This window comes from Bison bison, unplaced genomic scaffold (genome assembly GCF_000754665.1).
Source record: "Bison bison bison isolate TAMUID 2011002044 unplaced genomic scaffold, Bison_UMD1.0 scf7180017864295, whole genome shotgun sequence".
Taxonomy (NCBI): domain Eukaryota; kingdom Metazoa; phylum Chordata; class Mammalia; order Artiodactyla; family Bovidae; genus Bison; species Bison bison.
The window spans coordinates 942,393-968,167 of NW_011494867.1; the positions used below are offsets into that span (position 1 = coordinate 942,393).

The window sequence follows — 25,775 nt, forward strand, 5'->3', positions numbered from 1 at the left end:
GAGCACTCTCACTTTGCCTGGGTCAGAATGAGAGCTGAGAACGGTTCTGCCAGCAGTTCTGTGGCCACCGAAGGGGGAACTCCATCTCTACCTAGTTTTCAGAGCAAGGTCTCACGTACTTAGACCATATTCGGAGTGCTTAGGGGTGGGCCAATTCCCCAGGGGAGCCTTGCAGGATCTTAGCTCCCGGGCCAGAATTGAACCCAGGCCGTGACACAAGTGCCAAGTCCTAGCCACTGAACTGCCGGGAATTTCCCTCCAGGAATCCTTCAGCTTCTCTACCAGTGGACAAGTAAAGAGCAAGGGATCAGGGAAGGGCTGTGTTCAAAGCATCAAACTATCCAAGATAGTTTGCAGGTTTCCCTGATACAAGTGCAGGATCCTTCACTAAGAGGTCCCTTATTTAACATTTAGGATTCCACAGCACCTGGTTTGGGAAATGCTGGCCTAGATATTAGCATGTCTTATTCTGAATGTTAATGCTTGGCACAAGTACTTGTTCAAGAAATTTCTCAAGAAATGGTTTCTCAATTGGACTGACAAAACCGGATTCCTGGTTTGGCCCTGGACTTCCAGTAAGACAATAATGCCTACATTTGGAATGTACTGGGTTGGCCAAGAAGCTCGTTAGGATTCTTCCATGTTACAGAAAAACTGGAATCAACTTTTTGGCCAACTCAAAACTATGGCTAACTCCCTGCTCCCATCTGCAAGACAGTGACGGCACCGGCCACACCCCCAGCAAGGTCTTGCTGTATTTGTGCCCAGCTGAGTGGAGCAGTTGAGCAGCCCATGGGGGGACAGATTGGGTGGAAGTGATGGGGTACAGCCACAGGATGGGGCCCTGCAGAAGTCTGAACAAAACTCCTCTGTGCCCTCTCTGGGACCTCGTGGCTTAGAGGGATACCCCTTTCTTTCACGGCATCCCATATAGGACTGCAGTTCAAGATAGGGGTGGCTCCAGGTCTCCCAAGGCTTTTGGACCCAAGTTCAGTGGCCAGACCTCCTCAGATTCCCAGAAGCTCAATGGAAAGTACTTTACTGTTACTGTGATAACCCCTAGAGGTTGGTGTTTTACCGAAAGGAAGCTGAGGCCCAGCTTAGAGACTGGTGAAGCCAGGTCATGTGACTTCGCATCCAGCGTTCTGCAATGGACTTCACTCCCACTTTACACGTGGCAGATGGGATCTGGTTTCAGACTGACTTACGTGAAGTCCCTCTCCAGCTGCAGCGTCAGCTCCTTAAAGGCAGAGACTCCTCAGTGGGCCATGTTTCCAGCACTGCATGCCCCCACCCCAGGGACTCACAGTGAATGCTGGCACTTCTCTTCACCATCACGTCACACTAGCTCACACACATTTTACTCATGACCCCAAATTATTAACTTTGAAAACTCTCTTGAAATGACCTAATCAAAAGCAGGTCTCATTCCCAGAGATTTTGCTTTATAGAAAAGGGTAAATTCTGCTGGGTGGGCCTGTGGGATAAAATTTTGAGGACCAGACTCTAAAAGACAGAGGTGGGGAACTGAGGTGACTTTGACTCAGGGATCACAGCCAAACCTGACTGGGTACTGACTGAACTGCTGCATTTAGAGGGTGAGGTGGTACTGACTCTTTAGCCTTATCCTCTAGGGGAAACTTGGTGTTCTGATTTCTTTTGCTTCATTTTTAACAAGAAGCAATGTTCCCTCAGTCACCTGGAGGCCACCTAGTGATTTCTAGGTCTGATTATTACCAGATTGTGAAACAGACAGATGCCCAGTCATCCCTAGCAGACTAATTTGGGGCAGAACAGATGTTGCCACTGCAACAGTTTCCCTGAGCTAAAATCTTTGGCTGTCTCTGATTTCCCCCAGAAGTCCCAAGGCTGTGACTGTTTTATCTGAGGAAACTAGTGACATGGGCCTTAGGCTTGCTGGCAGATTCACCTCACCACCAGACTCAGAGGGACAGAAACTACTCTGTTATAAGGACTCCTGGGTGCAGTAGAGCAGACATTCAAGGAGCTGGCACACAGTAGGTGCTCAGGCACCGCTGGTGGAATAAATGAATGTAGCACCATCTTCTAGTGGATTAGGCATGTCTCTTGATGTTGACTTCCAACGCCTCTATAGAAACAGCTCTTGGTTATGTTGATGCAGAGTGGTGAAGGGGATTTTCCTGAGTGCTGTGGAGTCCGCATCCACTGACTTCAGTTCAGACTTCATACACGGTCCATAGTGGGTTATCAGATCCCCAAATATAAATCAGCCACTGACAGCAGAGGTGTTGAGTCCTACCTACATATACCAGTCATCTGTATCCCTACATTGTTTTTTTGAACATTTCACTTCAGCACCAGAGCTCTGTATATGGCCCTTAAACATATTTTAAGGGTGTGATAAACTTAAAAATATTCACATAAAATATTAACATGCAAATGAGCAAGGGGATGATTCACACAAACCCATGCCATTTCTATTTTGAATAGAAACAGAATTTAGGAATTAAAGCTGAAAGCCAGGTTGATTCATCTGCAGAACTCTCCAAACGTTTCTGGCTTCCCACCAACAACCTCAAAAGGGGCTGCAGTCGTGAGAGCAGCATGGGTTCTGGAGATGAGAGCTCTCCCTATGAGTAAGTGAACCTCAAGAGCCTTTTCCAGTCCCAGCAGCTGTCTTGCTAGCAATACATTAAAAAAAAAGAAAACAGATAAAAGCTGACATTCCACCCACAGTCCAACTTGAACCCCTTCCCCCCAAGGAATGCTATTCCTAGCAAAAGATCTTCCAAATGAAACAACATCTGTGGAACCTCTACTCGTGAGGTCAGGGAAACGCTGAGGCAGTTAAAAATTTTTGAGTCCTTTTTTCAGACCCAAGTTGCAGAGACTTAAAGGCAGCAGAAAAAGAGCAATCCTAATAAGCAAGGGCAAATGCCTTGGTGGGGTGACACTCCTTCTGTTCCGTGGCAGCCTCTAATGTGAGTTCTGCACAGCAGCAGAGTTCTCCACTCACCGGGTTACACAACTAAACCAAAGGAGTTGATGTGGTCCCCTTAACACAGATGGAGTTTGCAATGTAGCCTCATCCAATCACTAAATTTTACTAAAAACTTTCTCTAGGTCCTACAGCAGAAACTCTGAACTAGACAAGACTGGTCTCAACATATTCAAGCCTAATTCCTTGTGTCTGTGATCCTAAAATTCCATTTGTCAGAGTCCCTGTTTTGCAGAGAACGAGCAAACTCATGGTCATGCAGAGGAAGCTCAATGGTGACAATTCCTGGATACGACACCTAAAAACTCAAGCAACAAAATAAAAAAATGAGCAAGTGGGACTCAATTAGACTACCATACAGCAAACAGAGAAAGCAATGGCACCCCACTCCAGTACTCTTGCCTGGAGAATCCCATGGACGGAGGAGCCTGGAAGGCTAGTCCATGGGTCGCTGAGGGTCGGACACGACTGAGCGACTTCACTTTCCCTTTTCACTTTCATGCACTGGAGAAGGAAATGGCAACCCACTCCAGTGTTCTTGCCTGGAGAACCCCAGGGACGGGGGAGCCTGGTGGGCTGCCGTCTCTGGGGTCGCACAGAGTCGGACACGACTGAAGCGACTTAGCTTAGCATACAGCAAAAGAAACAAAGTAAAAGACACCCTACGGAATGGGGGAAATTATTTGCAAGCCAGGTGTCTGATAAAGGGCTAACATCCAAAAACATAAAGAACTCAGAGAACTCAACAGCAAAAACAAAAAACCCGATTAAAAAATAGGCAAAGGACCTGAACAGGCTTTTTTCTTTAAAAGATACATGAATGGCCAACAGGTATGTGAAAAGATGCTCGACAAAACTAGTCATTAGAAAAATGCAAATCAAACCACAATATGCTACATCAGTTCTCACCCGTTAGAACCAGCATGAGGAAAACAAGCGATGAATGGCGCTGAGGACGTGAGGAAAAGGGGAGCCTCGCGCACGGAACTCTCAAAAACTTGAAAATCTGGGGTGTGTGTATGTATAGTAAAATATTATTCAGTCATAAAGAAGGAAATCCTGCCATTCGCAGGACTGGATAAATCTTGAGGGCATTGCTGCTGCTGCTAAGTCGCTTCAGTCGTGTCCGACTCTGTGCGACCCCAGAGACGGCAGCCCACCAGGCTCCCCCGTCCCTGGGATTCTCCAGGCAAGAACACTGGAGCGGGTTGCCATTTCCTTCTCCAGTGCGTGAAAGTGAAAAGGGAAAGTGAGTCGCTCAGTCGTGTCCGACTCTTGGCGACCCCATGAACTGCAGCCCACCAGGCTCCTCCATCCATGGATTTTCCAGGCAAGAGTACTGGAGTGGGGTGCCATATGCTAAAGTGAAATAAGCTAGAAACAAGATGACAAATTACCCTGTAACTTCACTTAGATACAGAATCTATAAAACCAAATAACTTATAGATCAGATTTGTAAGGGAAGGAGTGGAGGGGAGAACAGGGGGACAGGACACTGTAACAAAGAGGTCAAAAGATAGAACTTCCAGTTAAAAGAGAAGTAAGCACTAGGAATATAGTGTACGACATGATGACTAAACACTGCTATGTGATATAAAGTTGGTAACAATAGATCCTAAGAATTCTCTTCAGGAAGTTTCTCATTTTGCCTTTTCAAGAGATGATGAATTAGACTATATATATCAAACCATTATGATATACACCTTAAACAAACACAATGATGTATGTGAATTAGATCAAAACTGGAGAAAAGAAAATCTTTCCAGCTGTGAGAATTCATGAAGAATCAAGTCCAGAGAAGGTGCCTCAATTATGGTGCTGAAATGCTGTCTGAGCATCCTCCAAAGCTCTTTATCTTATTCAGCACCCATCTGACAAGGGCGACAGAGAGCGATCGTGAGGCCATGTGAGGGGAAGAGACCATCACTGTGATGTGTCAGGGGTGGGAAGGGAAGGGGATCCACACTCTCATTAGCTCCTGGAGGAAAATGGAGGACTTAACCATGCTGATGAGAGCTCACATGTGGATCAGGAAGAGCCTGTAATGTGCTGGGTGGACTGCTGGGTGTTTGAGGCATATGCCCGCGTTTTACTGACATCAAACTGTTTATCTCCCCGTTATGCATGAGAAGTCAATGGCCTGACCAAAATCATGGATCTAATCAGAGGCAGAGACTTGACGGAACTCAGGCCTGTGAGTGGCCTAAGGAATGATTTTCATGATTAGGAAATTTGGGGAAAAAAATAAACATAGTTTGTACTCCCAAGACAGAGAGTCACTGACGTGTTGCTTAGTGCTGCAATTCAGAGGAACTAAGACGCGACTGCGTTCTTCGGGACTCCCGAGCAGCACATACTGCCTCTCTCCCTTCTTTCTACGGTGGGGGAGCCAAGCCTCCAAATTGTCAAACGGGTTGCCCAAGCTCACTTGGCAGTTATTCGACCTAACCAGAGCGAACTTGTTGGCTGATTACTTCACACATGTAGGCTTCTCTCCCCTAGGAGAATGTCAAGTCCAGCTGAGCGAGCCCTGATTTCTCACAGGCTTAGCACAACGCTCAGAATATTAGCTCATAATCTGTTGTCATCTGTAACATTTCCTGGTACACACCCTATTTCTCTGACAATCCCACTGAGTGTGTACCATCTTCCCTGGGAACACAGGAGCCTTGTACCACACTGGAAGCACAGGATGACCAGTGTGAACTTCACCCTCGCCTGGCCTACAGGCAGCTCTCGGGTGGGGCACTAATCACACGACCATATACATTCCCAGTTGGATAAGATCTAAAATTAAGATTCAGTTATCATATGCTATAAAATCAGAAGGGCTTCAAATGGCCTAATCCCAAATTTCCCTCCCCACTCTGTTTTCATGAATGAGGTTCCCTTGCTAAATAATCCTCTATGTCAAATGACCAGGCACAGTTCCTGCCCACCTCTGGGGAGCAGTCTGTGGGTTTATTCCAACAAGCCAATCACAACTTTCCAAAGGAACTAGGAATTCCCCTTTCCTGATATTCCAAAGCCTCCGAAAGCCCTCCATTGTTTACTGGGTTCCTGAGTACAATCCCCGTTGTCTTGCATAGCCTGCAGTGTCCCTAAGTATATGTGGTTTCTTCCTCCCCTGGGCTGGACCAATAAACCGCTGTCTACATGGTCAGAAAACAACAAAAGGGTGGTAATTCCTGATTCTATCAAGTTTTCCTTTCCTTGGAACACTTCAATGTTATGTGCCAGCCTGGATGGGAGGGGAGTTTGGAGGAGAATGGATACATAAATATATATGGTTAAGTCCCTTTGCTATTCACCTGAAACTATCATTGTTAACTGGCTATACCAATATAAAATAAGGAGTTTAAAGTTTGGGAAAAAAATTTTTTTCCTTTCTTACATAACTGCCTACTATTGTAGGAAGAAAAGGAGAGAGGGAGCTATCGGGAATAAGGAGCTATCGATCAAACATCTATGCCGTTTCCCATACTACTGCACATCAATGCCACACAGCCTGACAGTAGACTGTCAGTGGAATGAGTGTGGGCCATGGGGAAATGAGCCCTGGAATCAGGCTATGCAAATGTAATTCCAAAGTGTGGTCTACTAAGCATACCCATGAGCTAAGTGAGAAAGAAAAGTGTCCATTAGGGATTCAATGCCTGGCAAAATGAGGTCTCTACTGACCAATCTCGTATCAAGCTATGACTGAAGATACACAGTTCCACGGTTGGCATCAGAACACTCTGCACTGTGGAATGCCAACTGTTGGAGGTCAAAGATCCTATGGAACCACACTCACTCCTGACTCTAATCTGTGCCTGCCAGAAGACTTGTCCCACTGAAGTACTGAGCACACACAGAGAAGCGTGTTACTCTATGAAGCACTCGGAAAGAATGGGACTTGGGCCTCAGTGAAGTTAAGGGACTGCCTGGAATGTTAAGGCTTCCCACACAGCTCGACAGGGGCAAGGCTTGACAGCGGAATTCTTAAGTGTGAGCTGGAACATTTGAGTCTGGGTCACTTCCAGCCACAACTCCGCATCCTGAGGGCCTTCCGGGGCTATGTTGAAGACAGCCCCTCTCCAGCCCATTACCCATGTGCCTTTCTTTTAAAAGTGACTACATGTACTGACTTTATTCCCAAGGGCAGGTTCTTCTGTACTTACTGATCCTTCCCAGTAGACAGATGACAAATGATTATTTCAAGAACTGTGGAAGTAAAAGGAGCATCTTCTAAGAGATGAAGCAGCTGGAATTCAGACCAAATCCTTCACTCTACAGCCTCAAAGTAGAAGGGAGGCAAAATGGAAGAAGACACCAGCCAGCCTTCCTCACTATCCAATGGGAAGAGGTATGGATGACAACATGATTATCATTGAGTCCACGCTTCATCTGCATTGCAGCGAAGACTAGAGAAGTCCAAATGCCGGCACAGAGCAGGGAGTGTGAGGCCACAGGGCGGCAGAAGTCCAAGTTGGTCAGAAGCAGGATACTGTTTTCCAACTCGGGCTCCATCTTCCACCTAAATTCTCACCCCAGAAAAGACACACGGACACCAGCCACCTCAAAAGCTAGGTTTGTATTCCTGGTTAGGTTCCAAAGTGGCAGAACTCCAGAGCTGTACTATAACCAACCTGGTCCCCAGCTCAGTTAAGCCCCACAAAGACAACATCATACAAAACTGTATTTACAGGTAAACCAGTTAAAAATTAAAGGTGTGTACAAAAGTAGGCAGGATAGCCAAAAATATCAATGCAAGAAAGCTTTGGGAAAAGGGACACTGTATTCCACACCAGAACCTGGGGGCAATGGATTATGTACCAGGCACGGAGAAGTGCAGCAAATCTCAGTGCCAATTTTAGGGGGAACCTGTCACTCCAGGAAAGAGTGGATGGGAAGAGCTAAGAGCTTTAACATTACAAAGTATTAATTATCACCACCCTTCTTCTGTCACAGAGATTCACAGTCACGTGGTGAGGGAAATAAAGTCTCTGATAAACCCCACAGGAAAAGAGCTCAGAAGGCATAACGAGTCCGGATGTCCTCAAGCTTCTTCGACACCTCAGGTGGGGTTCTGTCCAGTTCTTCAGACACATTCTTTTGTTTGTTGGGCTCCATGGAGTTGAACTGTTCGCAGAGATCTCCATCAATCACATTCTAAGACAAGGAAAGACGAGAGAGGAAGAAAAAGGTGAGACGCCCAAAGAAAATGGCACATGCCAAAAGCAGCAACTGCCAGGAAAGGTTTTTTTCTCCCTCAGATATCTGAACTCCAGTTATAGAGCCAGGAACACTATTCAAAATTGACTGAGCAAAACTGGGTGAGAGCTCTTCGCTGGCTATGGTCTGTCCTGAGGGAAGAGGTCTCTTGACTATCACTAACTATTCCTCCCCCATTACTGCCTCCATAAATCCATCCCCTCAATGCTCCTTCATTAAAGACTCTGCTGATTTTTAAGGGTGGGAGGCCCAAAGACAAGACTGGTTAAATAGGCTGAGAATCCCCCTTTCCAACCAGAGTTTCCAAGAAAGACCTACCTTAACAGGGAAATAGTAGGAACGAAAGCTGAGGTGGTCTCGCCCACAGAGAGGGGGGTGCTCAGACCGGAGGTGCATTTCCACATGCTGGAAGAAGTCATGGTCCTGGCGGAAAAAAACAAAGAATCGGTCACTAAAGAAAAAAGATTTCAACTACGAGTCTACGGTTTCCAAAAGCACAGTGAACAGACAGGCCATTGATTTTTATCACCCAAGCAGATGTGAAATAACTGTTCCTCATGACCACAGCTACTACACCAAGACAGCTAAAACCTAAATGAAAACCCCTTTGTATTTGCAGAATATAAGAGAAAACACCATATGCAAAGAGTGGTTTGTGAAGTCAGATTCCTAATCCCATCTTCCTTGGCTACAACCACATACACCAAATTTAGCCAATCCCAGAGTTGACCCTAGGAAGCATTAAGTACCCAGTCCACACCACCCCATCTGGTGTGGCTCTGGGGCTTCAACCCCTGACTACCCTAGAGTCACATCAGAAAACTGAACCAAACCCTGGCATGGTATAAATTATGGCTTTCCCCAAGGGAAAAAGTCAAGATTCCTTTCTCCCAGACACTCCTGTTACCTTACAAAAATTCCACAACACTCCTAGTTGCATATGGACACAAACCGGACTGCCCTCTTAGGCCAATTTAACACTAAGGAACAACCCGAGGAATGAAAAGCCAGAGGAGTGTGGAAGATGTTACCTCATGGGATGTGAATGGGACAAGGATGCCAATGCCTCCTGACAAGGTGGTGTAGACAAGCGACTCTGAGCCTCCAGGGATCAGTGTGGTCTTCTGTAAGGAGAGCACTGTCTCGCCCACGTGATAGTTCATTATCACTTCTGCCTGCAAGTCAAAACCAGACTAGTCACTATGTGTGCCCTCAGGAGACTGCTCTAGATTCCCAAGAGCAAACGGCACTTCCAAAGGGCAGATTTCACCACCTTGATAATTTCATAAATTATTAAAATTTAAACATACTTTGAAATGTTCTTAGTATAGAGTTTAATACCTTCACAAACTGCTGAAGGTAGATATTTTCTGATTTATAACTGAAAAACATTTTTGTTAAATATCAAGTTTGCAAAAAAGGAAGAAACAAGGAAAGTTTAAAAAACTGCAATCTGTAGGCTTGCCTTCTAAAGTAAAATGGATCTATTTTTAAAGTTCAGAGCTACAAAAGAAAATATCTACAGAAGAGGAAAGCCCAGGACATACTGCAGAGAAAAGCTGGTTAGTATCCTGAGTGAACCTGTGCAACCATCCTTTCCAAGGAACCCACTATGCACCGAAGAAATTTACAATGCTAAAATGTCTCAGAAAAATTTGTTCTACCATAAAAATGGGATAGTAACTTGGTTATCTTGTGTCAAAGCCACCCTGCACACATAGTTGTGTGCACTGTGGATGAAACACGAAAGAAATGAGTCCTTGGTGAAGGTCCTGACGAACGGACTGCACAGGCTGATGCCCCTCCTTGGGGCCGCCTCTGCAAGCCTACCTTCTGAGAGGCCCCGTTGAGCAAGCCCCGGTCCCACAGGGCTTTGTTTCCAGTGGGATCCTCGTCCACTTCATCATTGGTGTTGGGTGGGAGCCGCACCTAAAATGAAGAGACACAAATCACAGAGCTGGGCTCTGCACTTACTAACCTTGGTCACCAAGCAGCACGTCTGCCCCAGGTCCCTGCAAGCAAACCGTGGGGCACCGCACTTGGCAGACCTGAGCCAGCACCTGTTCTGGTGGCCAGTGAGGGAGAAACTCCAGGGCTATTCAAGAAAATCCAGACTGGGCTTTAAAAGATAAGCCAAGGGTGAGGAGAGAAGCTCAAGAGGGAGAAGACAATATGTATAATTATGGCAATTAGTTTGTACGGCAGAAACCCACACAACACTGTAAAACAATCTTCTTCCAATTAAAAAATAAAATACAAAGACAACCCCAACTTCTGGCAGAGAGTGAGAGTATCAGTCCTCAGCTCAAACTAAATCTATCATTATTAAGTCATCTGGCATGGGGAAGAAGGCGGTGAACAGCAGGATGGGGGCAGAGGAAGCTAAAAGAATTTTATACCCATTTTTACTTTCCAAGTTAGACAGTACAGTATTACCACAAATTGGGCCATTTTTTTCATACATCCCTATAACCCAAGTAAACATCAACTCACCACACAAATGTTGCCAAACTTGTCTGCCCCAGCCACAGTATCGTAGTCGAGGAGACTAGCTGTGGTCACCCATCGGGGGTAGGTATCATCAGCAAAGATGATGAGCTGGTTCTCATTACGCTTGTAGCGAACCCAGATGAAACTTTCTTGGACATCAGATACAATTACCCTGTGTCCAATTGTCTGGATCCCAGAGATGTAGTTGGCAATATGCTGGGAAAAACAAGGACAGCAAGGTATAACCGTGGGGTGCAGAATCAACAGGAAAAGTCCAGGTTACCCTGACTGCAACATACATAGGGAACACCAAAGAAGAGCCGTCAGCAAGAAATGCCTAGAAGGCGGGAGAAACAGCTAACTGGTTTTAACGTGGTGGAAAAATATGCCTGTCAGTTAAACTCCTTACAGACCTAAGCAGGACAGAAATCTGGCTCTTGAAGTAAAGAAGTCAAGAAACCTACCTACGCTTCCCCTTCTCAAGAGCCTAACCGTTAGCCCAGGAAGACAGAGACGGTCCGGATAAAGACACGGTCCCAGCAGCTGCTGTCCACCACCCGGCCTGGGCCTCCTTCCTCACAAGCTGGATCTGGACCCTCCACCAGCGCAGTTACCTTGTTCTCACACTTGCGGAGTAACTTCTTCTTTCCGAGGTCATAGACTCGCAGAAGTTTTCCCACACCAATCAACACTCTCCCTTGGAATGGGGCAATAGCAGCAGGGACCTCTTCCACTGGAGTCTGTGGGAGGAAGCACAGGTGATGCAGCTGTTTTCAACACACACAGCCACACTGCCCCAACCCCAAATGACTTTTAGAGGCATCTGTGAGGAAGACAGACAATGAGCGACCGTCTTCTGCTCACCAGAGAAAAAAAACCCAGACATATAACCAACAGTCCCTATGAAACCAGGTGTTTGGGTAAACAGATCAGAAACACTCCATTTTGGCAAGTGGATCAACGAATGCCACAGGTGAGAAGAAGTCCCGGTACCTGAAAACACTACCCCAGAGCCGATGCTAACTGAAGTGGCACCATTAACTGAAAGTGAAGCCTTAGTGTCAGAGAAGTGACTGGAGCGTGTGGAGCGAGGGGAAAGCAGTGCTAGAGACAAGTCACATCTTGGCTGTAAAGGAGACACAGTGACTTTAGCACAAAGAAGGCTCTGTGAAATAGTTATTTCCTACAGTAACATGCCCCTTGTGGGAGGCCAAGAGAAATCACGTGCTGTCAGTGTAGAAGAGAGATGGAAAAAAAAGCACATAACATGACCTTAATTCTGTACAACTGCTGGATTTTGGTCACAAATGGCTGCCTACTTAGTAAGACACGAAAATACAGGGCTCGTTCATTATGCATCTGTTCCCCTTAGAGGGTGTTAGCACACAGGCCCCAGTGGGACCAGCAGGCAGTGGAGCTTCACTGGAGATTTTCCACGTGCCACTAAGAGATGGGTCAGAAAGATCTGATCCACGACTGATACAAAGCTGGTTAAGTCTAAAGGACTTACGGGCTTCTCAGGTAGCTCAGTGGTAAAGAGTCTGCCTGCCAATGTGGAAACGCGGGTTCAATCTTTTGGTCGGAAAGATCCCCTGGAAAAGGAAATGACTACCTACTCCAGTATTCTTGCCTGGAAAAACCCACAGACAGAGGAGCCTGGTAGGCTACAGTCCGTGGGGTCGCAGGAGTTGGACGCAACTTAGAGACTAAACAACAACAAATAGGACTTAAGATCCAGGAAAGCCACTGTCTGGTTCCTACCTTGTGCAAAAACTCCAGTTTTTCCCCATTGTTCACGAGCTTGTAGGTATAGACAAAGCCCCCAGCGACAGATCGGGGGTTCAGTATCAGGTCTTTGGCTACGCCCACCAGCACATACCAGTCTTCACCAGTGTTGGAGAACCTGCACACAGCCACGCTGCATTTTCAAAGAAAGAATCAGGAGTCAGGCATTAGGCACAGCCCAGAGAATTCCAATTCCAGTCTTTAAAACTCTGCATGGTCAGGGCCCCTTACCTAAAAGCGGCTTCATTCTGTTCCAGCTGGACAAGATCCAATGTGTTCCCCTGAATAGGATTCATCACTCGGATCACAGAGGCCCACTGCCCATTGCCGGCCTTAGGAGCCCCAAAAATGGACTCGGGGAGGTTTTCATTGAGGAATGCTGCTGCCATCTCTGCGGCCAGCTCTCGCTCATCCTCCCCTGCTGCTTCTACCATTTCCTAAATCCAAAGAACCAAGGAAGAGTTGGTGAGTTCAGAGGTGGGTGCTGGGTGAGAAGTGAACAAGTGGACAAACAAGGACACCTCCGGGGTGTTCACAATACACAAAGCAGCAAAGCCTGTCCACCAAAATCATTATCCTCCAAAATGAAGATCAAAGGGAGAGGTGTACAACAAGGGGAAAAGGAAAAGATCACTAAGGGGAAACTAAAATCTTCATCCGTGGCGAACACTTGAGAAACATGAAGATGAAGACTGACTGCTTCCTCTCTTCTGGGCCAGATACAGTTTTACATAGAGGGGACTATTTGTTTTTTGCTGGGAAATTATTTCTGGAAGGAGATGGTGTTGTGAGGAGTACAAAAGCTGTCTTCTTTGGGCCCAAATCCAGGAAAGATATAACACAAGCTATTTTGGACAGAAGAACTGTTCCAGAGAAGTAGCTCAATACTGAATAAATCCAGGTTAACATTTTAGTCCTAAGTCACAAAAAAGCCCCTAAAACACAAAGGACTGTGGCAAAGGGCTCTGTTTGAAGGACCTGAAAAGACTCTGGATCTTTAAATACAACAAAGGCATTAGACATCAATTATACAGAGGCTTAAACATGATTTCACAAGACTGCCTTTTTACTGAACCCTGAAGGTCAACTGCATTACCTCTGCCATCTGCTGCTTCCTCTGAGCTTTAGTGGCCTCAGTGTAGGCATTGTGGTCAGTCTCGATGATGATAAGGTTGTTACTTTCAGGGTGGATGACGAATTTCCTGGGTGTGTACTGCAGTGGAAAGGCTACTTGATTGAAGACAGCACCCAGCTTCTCCAACGCCAAAATCCTATGGCACAAGGCAAGAAGTTAATAGGTCACCCACTCATGACCAAGAAACTGGTGTTGAAAGGGTCAGTAAGCAGTCACAGCTCTAATATCAGCACTGGGGAACATGAAACAATACCTTTCTCATCTAGAAGATTATGCACAAGATAGGAGATCTGGGAAGGGCCTTTACTTCAGCAACAGCCATCACTGCTCACAGTGATTCCAGTTTCCCCCAGTAAAATTTCCATTAGAACCCTCAAAGATTTGTTTTATGCCTCCAATGATAAAACGATAGTAAAAAGTTAAAATCTCTTCTTGCACTGCAGTTACCCAAACATATGTATGTGCTATTTGTGTGACAGTGTTCCAAGTGAATGCCATCCTGAACGAAAATCACCTTGGCTTTAGGAAACCCACACAATGCAGAAAGACAAGGCAACTATGAGATCTACAACCTTTGTCAAGCGGAAAGAAATGTTTATAAGTCAAATTATGTGCAAAACAAGCAGAACCCAGATGCTCTTAAAAATACAGACACTTCAAAGTGCTGAAAGAAAAAACAGCTAATTAAGAATCATTTTAAAAGAATACATTACAAAAACCAGAACATTTTCTAAAAGACTACAATTAACACATTCCAGAGCTTATCTGGTGGGTCAGTGGTAAAGAACCTACCTACCAATGCAAGAAACATGGGTTTGAACCCTGTGGTCAGGAAGATTCCCTGGAGAAGAAAATGACAACCCATTCTAGTATTCTTGCCTGGGAAATTCCATGGACAGAGCAGTCTGGCAGGCCATAGTCCATGGGGTCACAAAAGAGTTGGACACAACTTAGCAACTAAACAACATTCCACTCCCATAAATATCCAAAATACTATGGGGGGTAATGAGCAAGGTTCATTTCTTTGAAGACATAAATCAAATACTTTACCAAATTCAGACTTAAATTGAAGACAGTGGGGGAAACCACTAGACCATTCAGCTATGACCTAAATCAAATCCCTTATGATTATACAGTGGAAGTGAGAAATAGATTTAAGGGACTAGATCTGATAGACAGAGTGCATGAAGAACGATGGACAAAGGTTCGTGACACTGTACACGAGTCAGGGATCAAGACCATCGCCAAGAAAAAGAAATGCAAAAAAGCAAAATGCCTGTCTGAGGAGGCCTTACAAACAGCTGTGAAAAGAAGAGAAGCGAAAAGCAAAGGAGAAAAGGAAAGATATACCCATTTGAAAGCAGAGTTCCAAAGAATAGCAAGGAGAGATAAGAAAACCTTCCTCAGTCATCAGTGCAAAGAAATAGAGGAAAACAACAGAATGGGAAAGACTAGAGATCTCTTCAAGAAAATTAGAGATACCAAGGGAACATTTCACGCAAAGATGGGCTCGATAAAGGACATAAATGGTATGGACCTAACAGAAGCAGAAGATATTAAGAAGAGGTGGCAAGAATACACAGAAGAACTCTACAAAAAAGATCTTCACGACCCAGATAATCATGATGGTGTGATCACTCACCTAGAGCCAGACATCCCGGAATGTGAAGTCAAGTGGGCCTTAGGAAGCATCACTACAAACAAAGCTAGTGGAGGTGATGGAATTCCAGTTGAGCTATTTCAAATCCTCAAAGATGATGCTGTGAAAGTGCTGCACGTACTACGTCAGCAAATTTGGAAAACTCAGCAGTGGCCACAGGACTGGAAAAGGTCAGTTTTCATCCCAATCCCAAAGAAAGGTAATGCCAAAGAATGCTCAAACTACCGCACAATTGCACTCATCTCACACGCTAGTGAAGTAATGCTCAAAATTCTCCAAGCCAGGCTTCAGCAATACGTGAACTGTGAATTTCCAGATGTTCAAGCTGGTTTTAGAAAAGGCAGAGGAACCAGAGATCAAATTCCCAACATCTGCTGGATCATGGAAAAAGCAATAGAGTTCCAGAAAAACATCTATTTCTGCTTTATTGACTATGCCAAAGCCTTTGACTGTGTGGATCACAATGAACTGTGGAAAATTCTGAAAGAGATGGGAATACCAGACCACCTGACCTGCCTCTTGAGAAATCTGTATGCAGGTCAGGAAGCAACAGTTAGAACTGGACATGGAACAACAGACTGGTTCCAAATAGGAAAAGGAGTACGTCAAGGCTGTATATTGTCACCCTGCTTATTTGACTTATATGCAGAGTACATCATGAGAAACGCTGGACTGGAAGAAACACAAGCTGGAATCAAGATTGCCAGGCGAAGTATCAATAACCTCAGATATGCAGATGACAGCACCCTTATGGTAGAAAGTGAAGAGGAACTAAAAAGCCTCTTGATGAAAGTGAAAGTGGAGAGTGAAAAAGTTGGCTTAAAGCTCAACATTCAGAAAACTAATCCAGTCCCATCACTTCATGGCAAATAGATGGGGAAACAGTGGCTGACTTTATTTTTTTGGGCTCCAAAATCACTGCAGATGGTGACTGCAGCCATGAAATTAAAAGACGCTTACTCCTTGGAAAGAAAGTTATCACCAACCTGCTGCTGCTGCTAAGTCGCTTCAGTCGTGTCCAACTCTGTGCGACCCCATAGACGGCAGCCCACCAGGCTCTACCGTCCCTGGGATTCTCCAGGCAAGAGCACTGGAGTGGGTTGCCATTTCCTTCTCCAATGCATGAAAGTGAAAAGTGAAAGTGAAGTCGCTCAGTCAGCATATTAAAAAGCAGAGACATTACTTTGCCAACAAAGGTCCATCTAGTCAAGGCTATGGTTTTTCCAGTGGTCATGTATGGATGTGAGAATTGGACTATAAAGAAAGCTGAGCGCCGAAGAACTGATGCTTTTGAACTGTGGTACTGGAGAAGACTCTTGAGAGTCCCTTGGACTGCAAGGAGATCCATCCAGTCCATCCTAAAGGAGATCAGTCCTGGGTGTTCATTGGAAGGACTGATGCTGAAGTTGAAACTCCAATACTTTGGCCACTTGATGCAAAGGGCTGACTCATTTGAAAAGACTCTGATGTTGGGAAAGATTAAAGGCAGGAGGAGAAGGGGACGACAGAGGATGAGATGGTTGGATGGCATCACCGACTCAATGGATATGAGTTTGGGGAACCTTCAGGAGATGGTGATGGACAGGGAGGCCTGACGTGCTGTGGTTCATGGGGTTGCAAAGAGTCAGACATGACTAAGCGACTGAACTGAACAACTTACCAACGTGTGTGGGTTAAAAAAAAAAAAAAAATCAACTGCTAAACAGTAAAGACTGTCATTCTGCAAGAAAAAAAAGAAAATATCTGCAAATCATGTTATCTCATAAGACAACTGTATACAGAATATAAAAGAACTCTTATAATTCCATAATAAAAAGACCAATATATATAATAATAACCCAATATACCTCACTGATGAAAATGTAAAATGGTGTAGCCACTTGGGAAAGCAGAGCAGCAATTTCTCAAAAAATTAAAACAGTTACTAGCAATTCCATTCTTGCAGGTATACACCCAAGAAAAAAGAAAACACACACACAAATAGACCCTTGTACAGGAGTGTTCACAGCAGCATTACTCATAATAGTCAACAGTGCAAGTGAGTAGTTCTTAGTGTAAGTACGACGACCAGTGGTGTTTAAACTGTGTTCTCGAGAATTCTGCTTACATGTTTCACATGCAAGACACACAGCACACAGCAGCCTTCCCTGATTTTGTTCTGGGGGGAAATGCTCTGCTGCTTTAAAAAGAAAAGTTTGAAAATCTGTGGCATTGTCAAAATTGATAGGAATCCAGGAGATTGCACATGTCAATAAAACAACTAAGAACCCATGGATGAGGCTAAGGCTGAACAGGCAGAGATGTGAGAAGCATTCCAAGAACAAGTGCAGAGATAACAAACTAGGAAGGAACATATGGAAGTGTGCAGGGAGAACAATTCTGCTGGAGAAAAAGGTACCTAAAGATGCTGAAGCTTAAAAACAGAGAGAACAGTGATGATAAAGTTCCTGAAAGCTTCTGCAAACAAATCTGGGAGTTCACCTGAGTGTAATAAGTGATTCATATACCAAGAGGCCAGAGTTCCATTGTAAACACCAATAGTTAACTAGAACATGTGAATGACACTGGTAAACCACATTAAAGGTTTAAAAAAGAAAACAAAACCAACCACCAAAATTTGACCAAGTCAAAACTGACTAGGTTATCTTCCATTTTGCAATATAGACAGTGCTCACTCCAATGTGATCAATATAAATAATCTGTCAACCAGCAAAAGGTCTAAATTAATTTTGAGCTTAATATATAAGATATAACACTGCAAATGCAAGACACAGTGAGAAAAAACAATCAGTGATTCAACAACGCCTGCTATAACACTGATTCAACAGCATGGGCCTGGAAAACAAGGATCTTACATCTCAGAGACTGAACTACATTGCCAAATATGAAAACATGGCCCCAGAGTCTTAACAGAAGCTGAAACTCCCACACACGGAAACATGGCTACCAGGTACTCAAATCTTAAGCCCATGAAGGTCTCAATTACCACAAGCCAGCCCCAAGGCAGAGTCAGCTCTCCGCCAGCCTCTAACGGGGCTTCAGCGGAGGGACTCTCTCACCTCAGGGTGTTGGTGGAGATGGCCACAATGCCCTCAGGGCACTGTTCAGAGGCGAAGCCAGAGGCAAACTCCAGGGTCTCATAAGACAGGGGCGTGAGATGGAAACGAGACTGGTAGGAATAGCTCAACCATGAGCGGCTTGACATGGCCAGCACCTGAGGAAAGAAAAACATCTCCAATAAGCTGGGGGAAAGCCCAAACATGGTATACTAACACAATTACCCTGTCCCCAGATTTCAGCATGTGCAATATCCCAAGGAATTTTAGAAACCTAAAAGGCTACCTTAAGAAAAAGAGGTCTAGAGAAGAGTTAGTACAGCTTGGTATTTGCTACAAGTGCTGGCTACTAGCCAGATGACACAGCAATCACTCAATCTCCGAGCCCCGGGCTCCATGCGTGTCAAGTGAGAATACTAACACAAAGCTGGAGAGCTGCAAGGATTCAACTGCAGTAACAAGAACCAGCAGGTCCCTCAGCAACACTGATGTTCTTAACTACAAAGAACACAATGCTTGCTGGCCTCTTTCACAGTAGGTCACAATACCTATACCAGTTTACTCCTAGGTAGTAGTATCCTACATGGGAGGTTTCCAGCTAACTCTCAGTTCACTTCATTTGCTCAGCCTCAGGGCTGAAGGAATCAATATTCTAACTCACCTACAACCTAATCATGGCAGTGCCACGGAACCTCAGTTAAGAAGCTCTAGGTTAAAGGACTCAAGATTTCCTGCATGAAGGAACTGAATCAAGATAAAGCTAATGTCCAACTAACTACAACACTGGTGAATTACTGACAGCAAGATTTACGCCACAGGGCTCAGTTGATGACACTAACATCCAAAAACACTCTCTGCCCGTTTCATTACTTACTGCCTCCTGGCCTTGCATCCGGACACGAAAGAGTTTCACAGGACGGGACCCCAGGTACCTAGTGCGGGTGTCAGACAGGTCCCCAGTGACAGGGTCCAGGACCGTTCTCAGCAACACACCGTTCTAATAAAAATGAGAGAGGTGGTTAAGGCCTACCCATAACGGAAGCTTCTTTAGCTACCCTATTTCAGTTAGAAGAAAATGACTAGGTGGTTTAAATATATAGTCATCAGCCAGCCATTCATTCATTTTCCTAAACCACTCACTTAGTTACTCAGCATTTACTAAGTGAAAAGCAGTTTCCTTTCACTGTATATCCTTAAAATTTTTTACCCTTTATGTTAGACCCTTTACAATTTTAAGATACATGTACAGTTTAACATACCCATGTCTATTGTGGTCTCTAAATACCACTTCCCTTAAAAAAAATTAAGAATCCTGAGAGAAATGCCTTATTCCAATCTGAAGCAAGAATGTTCCAGATGTGTGTGGAGCACTTTCTTGTGCCAGGAGGAAGCCCCCAAAAATAGTGGGCACCTGTTAATTGGACAAAGGAGACAACTTCAGAAGGAAAATTCCCACTTTTCTAAATTGTGGCAACTTAGCATCTAAAAGAAAGACTGTGATAGTTTGATGTAAATATAAAAATCTGCAAATGTTATCTAAAATTAAAATAAAAACAAACATCTCATCAGTCTTCACTGGAGACTGCTATGGCACCAACCTCTTCCTCTAAAAATAGTGAACAAAGGGGGAAAAGTGAAGTATTTATCCAAGAACTCGGGTTTGAAGGCTGTGATGCAGTCCCCACAGCAGTGGTAGTAAACTGGATGCACCATCCAGAATCAGAAACACGCGCTCTGCCCTGGGGATGAGGAAGAACTGCGCCGTGATTTTTCGGGAGGCCAGCACATGCGTAGGATGGGAAGTAGGAAGGTCCCCAAGAAATATGATCTGGTTTCTTTTTAACAAGTTGAGACAGTTATTAAAAGAAACGTGAGGACTTCTCTGGTGGCCGAGTGGCTGAGACTGTGCTCCTGACGCATGGGGCCCGGTTTCAATCCCTGGTCAGGGAACAAGATCCCACATGCTTCAACTAAGACCTGACCCAGTCAAATAAATAATGAAATAAAATAATGTGAGAAGATTAAGCAGATAAAAACTGGACAGTTTTATGCAGATTCTGAGTAGAACCAAAAGTAAAAACATTTTTCAGAACAGAAATAAAAAGGGAGAAAATGTGAATATGGGGGTATTAGATGATATTAAGGAACTTAAATTCTGTTAAGCATAATATAAAAGCTTCAAAATACACACACACACTCCTCTGTTACAGCTACATTCTCAAATCCTTATAGATGACACTATATTGGATCTGCCTTAAAGAGAAGAAAAGGGAAAGGCAAAATGGTAACTGGTGATGGGTACATTGAGGTTCATTTCATTAGTCTAACTCCTGGGCATGTTTGAGAATTTCTAAATTAGGAAGTAAAATTAAAAAGCAGTCTCCTGGGCTAGGCAAAAAAAAAAAAAAAAGGATATGGTCAAAACCCCTGACACTCTCTGATTCTTGGGTTCCTGCCTTTCATGCCATGAAGAGCCTACGTGCTTTGACAACAGGGAACATCGAGGAGCCCTTTACTGCTAATGGAGCCCATCATGAACTGTGAGGCCCTCTGTATCCTTGGATTCTGAATCCACAATTCAACCAACCACAGATCAAAAATATTTCAGGGGGAAAAAAAGCAGAAAATTCCAAAAAACTAAACCTGAATTGGCTGCACATGTACAGCAACTATTTATATAGCATTTACCTTATATTAGGTAATTAAGTAATCTAGAGATGATTTAATTAAAGGTTACGAAAAAAATACACACATTATGCCATTTTACATAAGGGACTTGAGTATCCTCTGATTTTGGTATCCAAGGGAGATCCTGGAACCAACCCCAAGGATACTGAGGGACAACTGGATTATAGTCTCACAAACTGCAAACTGTGAAAACCAGAGGCAATATAGTTCTGCCCCAAAACAGTCACTGCTAAGCTATTTTACCAGACTCTATAAAATACTTTTTTCCAGGCTTGATTTCTTCTAAATTAGAGCTAAAACAAGTGGAACAGAGAGCAAAACTGATCTCTTTTCATAAGGTGGGTAACTAAAACACAGGCACAGAAAACACCTGTATTAAACAAAGCATCATGAAGAGAAGACGCCCTGACCCCAGGAGTGAGTTTCTGGATCTCTTACCTGGAGTCCAATATTCAGGTACAAGAAGCCAATAGAGCCTCTCTCCCCCAGCTCATCCTGCTTCTCAGTCCCACCCATTTCCACAATACACAAGGATTCAGGCTGGGCCGGGAGAGCCTGCATGCTCAAAGGCTGCAAACAGTCCTAAAGAGCAAAGAGAAAATAAAATACGGCAAGTGACCAACTTTGGAAAAAAACCTACTCAGAAAAATCTAATTCTTAGAAGTGAAGAACAGCTCTTTTTCGTGGACACAGAAAACCTGAGGAATGAGTTCTCAACAGGTATGGGGTCACTAGAGAACTAAACCCTAAAACAAGCTCTGGAGAGGATTGGGCTTTCTCTTTTTTTGTAGAAGTGGATAATGGTAAAACTAAATAAGCAAAGGGTACCTCTTTAAAGTCATCTAAGGCTCTTTTCTGTAAACATAGTCTTGGATTTTGCTTTTGTTTGTTTAAACTAAAAAAGAGAATCAGGACTTTAGCCAAAGAAACATTTAGTAGTCTTGGATGAGTCATTTTAAAGCACTGCAGAAGATTCCTGAGGTGTGCTGCTACAATACTCAGAAGCAGCAGAAGTGTAGATTCAGGGCCCAGCCCAGCTGATCTCAGAGAAGGACATCAAGAATGGACCAGGTGCTCAGGTTCCAACTGGAAGATCCTTGAAATTGAGGGTGACACTCACTGAGGGGTCCAAGGAGATGATCCTGACAGTGTTGTCCACCAGCCCCACAGCCAGAAAGCGAGACCGCTGCTCTCCAGGGGGCACATTGGCCAGACTCATACACACCACATCTGCTGACATCTCCTTCCGCTCCGTGTACTCGTTCAGCTGTCCTGACTACAGGATTGAAGACAGAGAGACATCACAGACCACACCACCCCATCCCCAACTCTTGAGCCTGGGGAAGAAAGGGGGCTTGCTAAATAAGTTTTTTGCTTCCTCTCACTTTTCTTACTATAATCGATGACCAAAAATTTCTGTACTTGAGGTTCTAAGACTGAACTCTACAGGCTAATGGCAAGCAAAATTACTGACAAGATAATCAAGAGACCTTTGACAAGTATGATGCACCACAAATTTCCTAAGCCAAACTAGCGTCAGGAAATGAAAATATATCACTGTTTATCTGTTCATAAAAAGACTCATGGGTGAAACAGAATTCAAATATGGCAGTTAGAGACAAAACATTTCAATCATAGGTACAGTTACACTATACAAGTTGGTCACATCCAGAGATTTCTTGAGAGTGTAATTAAATATACCTATCCTTCCATATATAAAAGTAAAACAAAATTTTCTGAAACTGAATCAGATTACAGAAATTAAACACACAGCAAATATCTGGTAGAAAATAGTGTGAAGGTCAGAAAAAGCATTTCATTGCTGAGACGGCATTTCATAACTCCACTTTAAGAATTAAAGACAAGAAGATGTATCCCCTCCAACTCCCAGTAAAGGCCTTTCCCTCCTCATTTCTCTTTCTTGTGAATATGTAATCTAGACACCTGGACTGCAGCTCCCATCTTCACCTCTGAACCCTACACTAAGTCCCACAGTGAACGGTAAAATAACATACGGGATCCATTTCAAAATAGACCAGCTCTCCTCCTGTTAGGGCGATCACCACCTGTCGCTGGTTGACCGCACATTTCACAATTGTTTTCTTCCCAGGAGTCTTCCACTCATTGACTCGCTTGTCTGCTCGGATGTGCCGAATCCCATCAGGATACACCTAGAGGCAGTAAGAGAAAAAACCCTGACTTTAGCCATTTAGTGATTAGTGATCACAAGCATGACCCTCACACCATCGGATCTGTCAGATCTAGAGGGACTGCATTTGAAGCACCAGTTAGGTCAATGTGAGTTTAGGGGTCCCAGGCAAAGTTAACTTCAAAAAAGTTCATGTTTCGCAGCATTAATTTCAAAGAAGTTCAAAGCTCATTAATGTGAAGCCAGCAACCAACACCACAATGAAGTCAGAGAAAGGACAAAGTACAGGAAGCAGGTAAGTGGCTCTCTGAGAATCCTCACCTGCACCAAGGCATCATCGCCTAGCAAGGAGCAGGACAAGGTAGGGGTGGTGCCCAGAAACCCAGAGTCCGTCACTTCTTCTACAGTCTCTCCGATGGACAACACCAGTGTGGCATTCACGAAGGACACAATGATGTAGGCATCAAACTCATCTGAAAAGCAGAGAGAAGAAAGAAGTTGGTTAGCTAAGAATTCATTAGCTACAAAGCCAAATGAGACACACTAAGCATTCTCTTCAGAAGCCTTCCAAGGCACTTCTTCTATGTGGAGTCATCACACTCATGTGGCAAACAGCGTAGGATGATCCGAAAGATAATTAATGGTCGTAACGGCCTACAGATGTACTTTGCTTCCTTAAATGGCTGAACAGTTAATAGAGTACACATGCCCACATCTAATACCTTGCAAAACTAATATTTTCCTGAGAACTTTGCTAGAAAAATGTAAGAGGACCAAGTAAGAGGAAGTTTTGAATACTACAATATTTTTGCATTCAAAATTTCTTTGTATTCAATTCAATATGCATTGAAGGTAGAGCTTCTTTCAGATGCCAGTCACAATCCATTAAATACTCCCTATAACCAAAAAAGGTCTCCCTCTTTTTCTGAAAGAATCTTACACAGGAACATAAGACCTAATGAATAAAACAGTGACTATTTTAGCCTCCATGAGACTGAGTCATTCTCGGATACGGAGTTAGAAACTGAGAATCCTAGGATGCCCCAATAGGAATGATGTAAGAACACTGGATAACCAGGAAGAGGGGTGGCGGTGGGGGGAGGTAGCTTATATTGTCAGCCCTTGACCTCTCTAGCTTTTCATATTTAAAATCCTAATGGTTCAGTGGTCACAAGCAATCCAATTAGAATCTGCTTTTCATTTAATAAAATGTATTTGGATAAATAAACACCAATCAGTTCTGAAAGGAGGTCAGAGGCATATAAGCAACCCCAAAAGTTTCTCATGTACATCCCATAGTTAAAAGCTATTTCCTACACATTCCACCCCACAATATAAAACAATTTCTGTGTGTGTCTCCCAAATCTAGAACAATGTTTGGCATAAAGCTTGATAAATGCTCAACAAATGTACATTCATTTTTTTGAAAGATGAATTGAGATTTTCCTACATTTTCTGTTCAATTTCCCTCTTCCTGCCCCCTTCACACAGAAAACAGGCAAGCGAGGGACAGAACGCCAAGTAGGCAAGGTAGTAGACTGGGGTGGCTAACTCACTCTTAGCAGAAGCAGTGAAAACTTGCTGGAGCCCTTGTTAGAGCCCAACACGATATGCCTGGTCCATCTCACTCACATCAAGGACACAGTTTGGATTCTGATTGCTCCAAAGGTGGTTCTGCTTAACTAAGATTATTCAGTAAGTTCAGCAGAATAGTGTTCTTTACAAAAGGGGCCATATGCAAATGAATTGGCCAAAAAAATTCATTCAGGTTTTTCAGTAATATCTTACAGAAAAATCTGAACAAACTTTTGACCAACCTAGTATTACTGGTGTGACCTATAGTAGCATTCTGAATTAGCAGGATGTAAAATCAATCTCATGATGTACTCTGCATATAAGTCAAATAAGCAGGGTGACAATATACAGCCGTGACATACTCCTTTTCCTATTTGGAACCAGTCTGTTGTTCCATGTCCAGTTCTAACTGTTGCTTCCTGACCTGCATATAGGTTTCTCAGGAGGCAGGTCAGGTGGTCTGGTATTACCATCTCTTTCAGAATTTTCCACAGTTCATTGTGATCCACACAGTCAAAGGCTTTGGCATAGTCAATAAAGCAGAAATAGATGTTTTTCTGGAACTCTATTGCTTTTTCGATGATCCAGCAGATGTTGGGAATTTGATCTCTGGTTCCTCTGACTTTTCTAAAAACAGCTTGAACATCTGGAAGTTCACGGTTCCAGAATTGATGTTTTTGAACTGTGGTGTTGGAGAAGACTTTTGAGAGTCCCTTGGACTGCAAGGAGATCCAACCAGTCCATCCTAAAGATCAGTCCTGGGTATTCATTGGAAGGACTGATGCTGAAGCTGAAACTCCAACACTTTGGCCACCTGATGCGAAGAGCTGACTCATGTGAAAAGACCCTGATGCTGGGAGGGATTAGGGGTAGGAGGAGAAGGGGACAACAGAGGATGAGATGGCTGGATGGCATCACCGACTCAACGGACATGAGTTTGAGTGAACTCTAAGAGTTGGTGATGGACAGGGAGGCCTGGCGTGCTGCAATTCATGGGGTCGCAAAGAGTCAGACACGACTGAGTGAGTAAACTGAACTGA

At 44.1% G+C, this 25,775-nt stretch overlaps 1 protein-coding gene across 1 annotated transcript in view; it reads right to left on the minus strand.

Moving 5' to 3' along the window:
- Positions 1 to 7,537: 7,537 nt before the first annotated feature.
- SF3B3 (splicing factor 3b, subunit 3, 130kDa) overlaps positions 7,538 to 25,775 on the minus strand; it is a 38,971-nt gene continuing 20,733 nt past the window's right edge. The window contains exons 12-26 of the mRNA XM_010850720.1: positions 23,482 to 23,633; positions 23,027 to 23,182; positions 22,132 to 22,287; positions 21,450 to 21,593; positions 19,198 to 19,320; positions 18,327 to 18,481; positions 13,569 to 13,743; positions 12,704 to 12,909; positions 12,449 to 12,605; positions 11,302 to 11,427; positions 10,691 to 10,903; positions 10,028 to 10,126; positions 9,229 to 9,372; positions 8,516 to 8,620; positions 7,538 to 8,134 (exon numbers count right to left, since the gene is read on the minus strand). Of these exons, the coding sequence (XP_010849022.1) occupies positions 7,994 to 8,134; positions 8,516 to 8,620; positions 9,229 to 9,372; positions 10,028 to 10,126; positions 10,691 to 10,903; positions 11,302 to 11,427; positions 12,449 to 12,605; positions 12,704 to 12,909; positions 13,569 to 13,743; positions 18,327 to 18,481; positions 19,198 to 19,320; positions 21,450 to 21,593; positions 22,132 to 22,287; positions 23,027 to 23,182; positions 23,482 to 23,633 (2,252 nt within the window). The 3' untranslated portion in view covers positions 7,538 to 7,993. The remainder of the gene's footprint in view (positions 8,135 to 8,515; positions 8,621 to 9,228; positions 9,373 to 10,027; positions 10,127 to 10,690; positions 10,904 to 11,301; positions 11,428 to 12,448; positions 12,606 to 12,703; positions 12,910 to 13,568; positions 13,744 to 18,326; positions 18,482 to 19,197; positions 19,321 to 21,449; positions 21,594 to 22,131; positions 22,288 to 23,026; positions 23,183 to 23,481; positions 23,634 to 25,775) is intronic.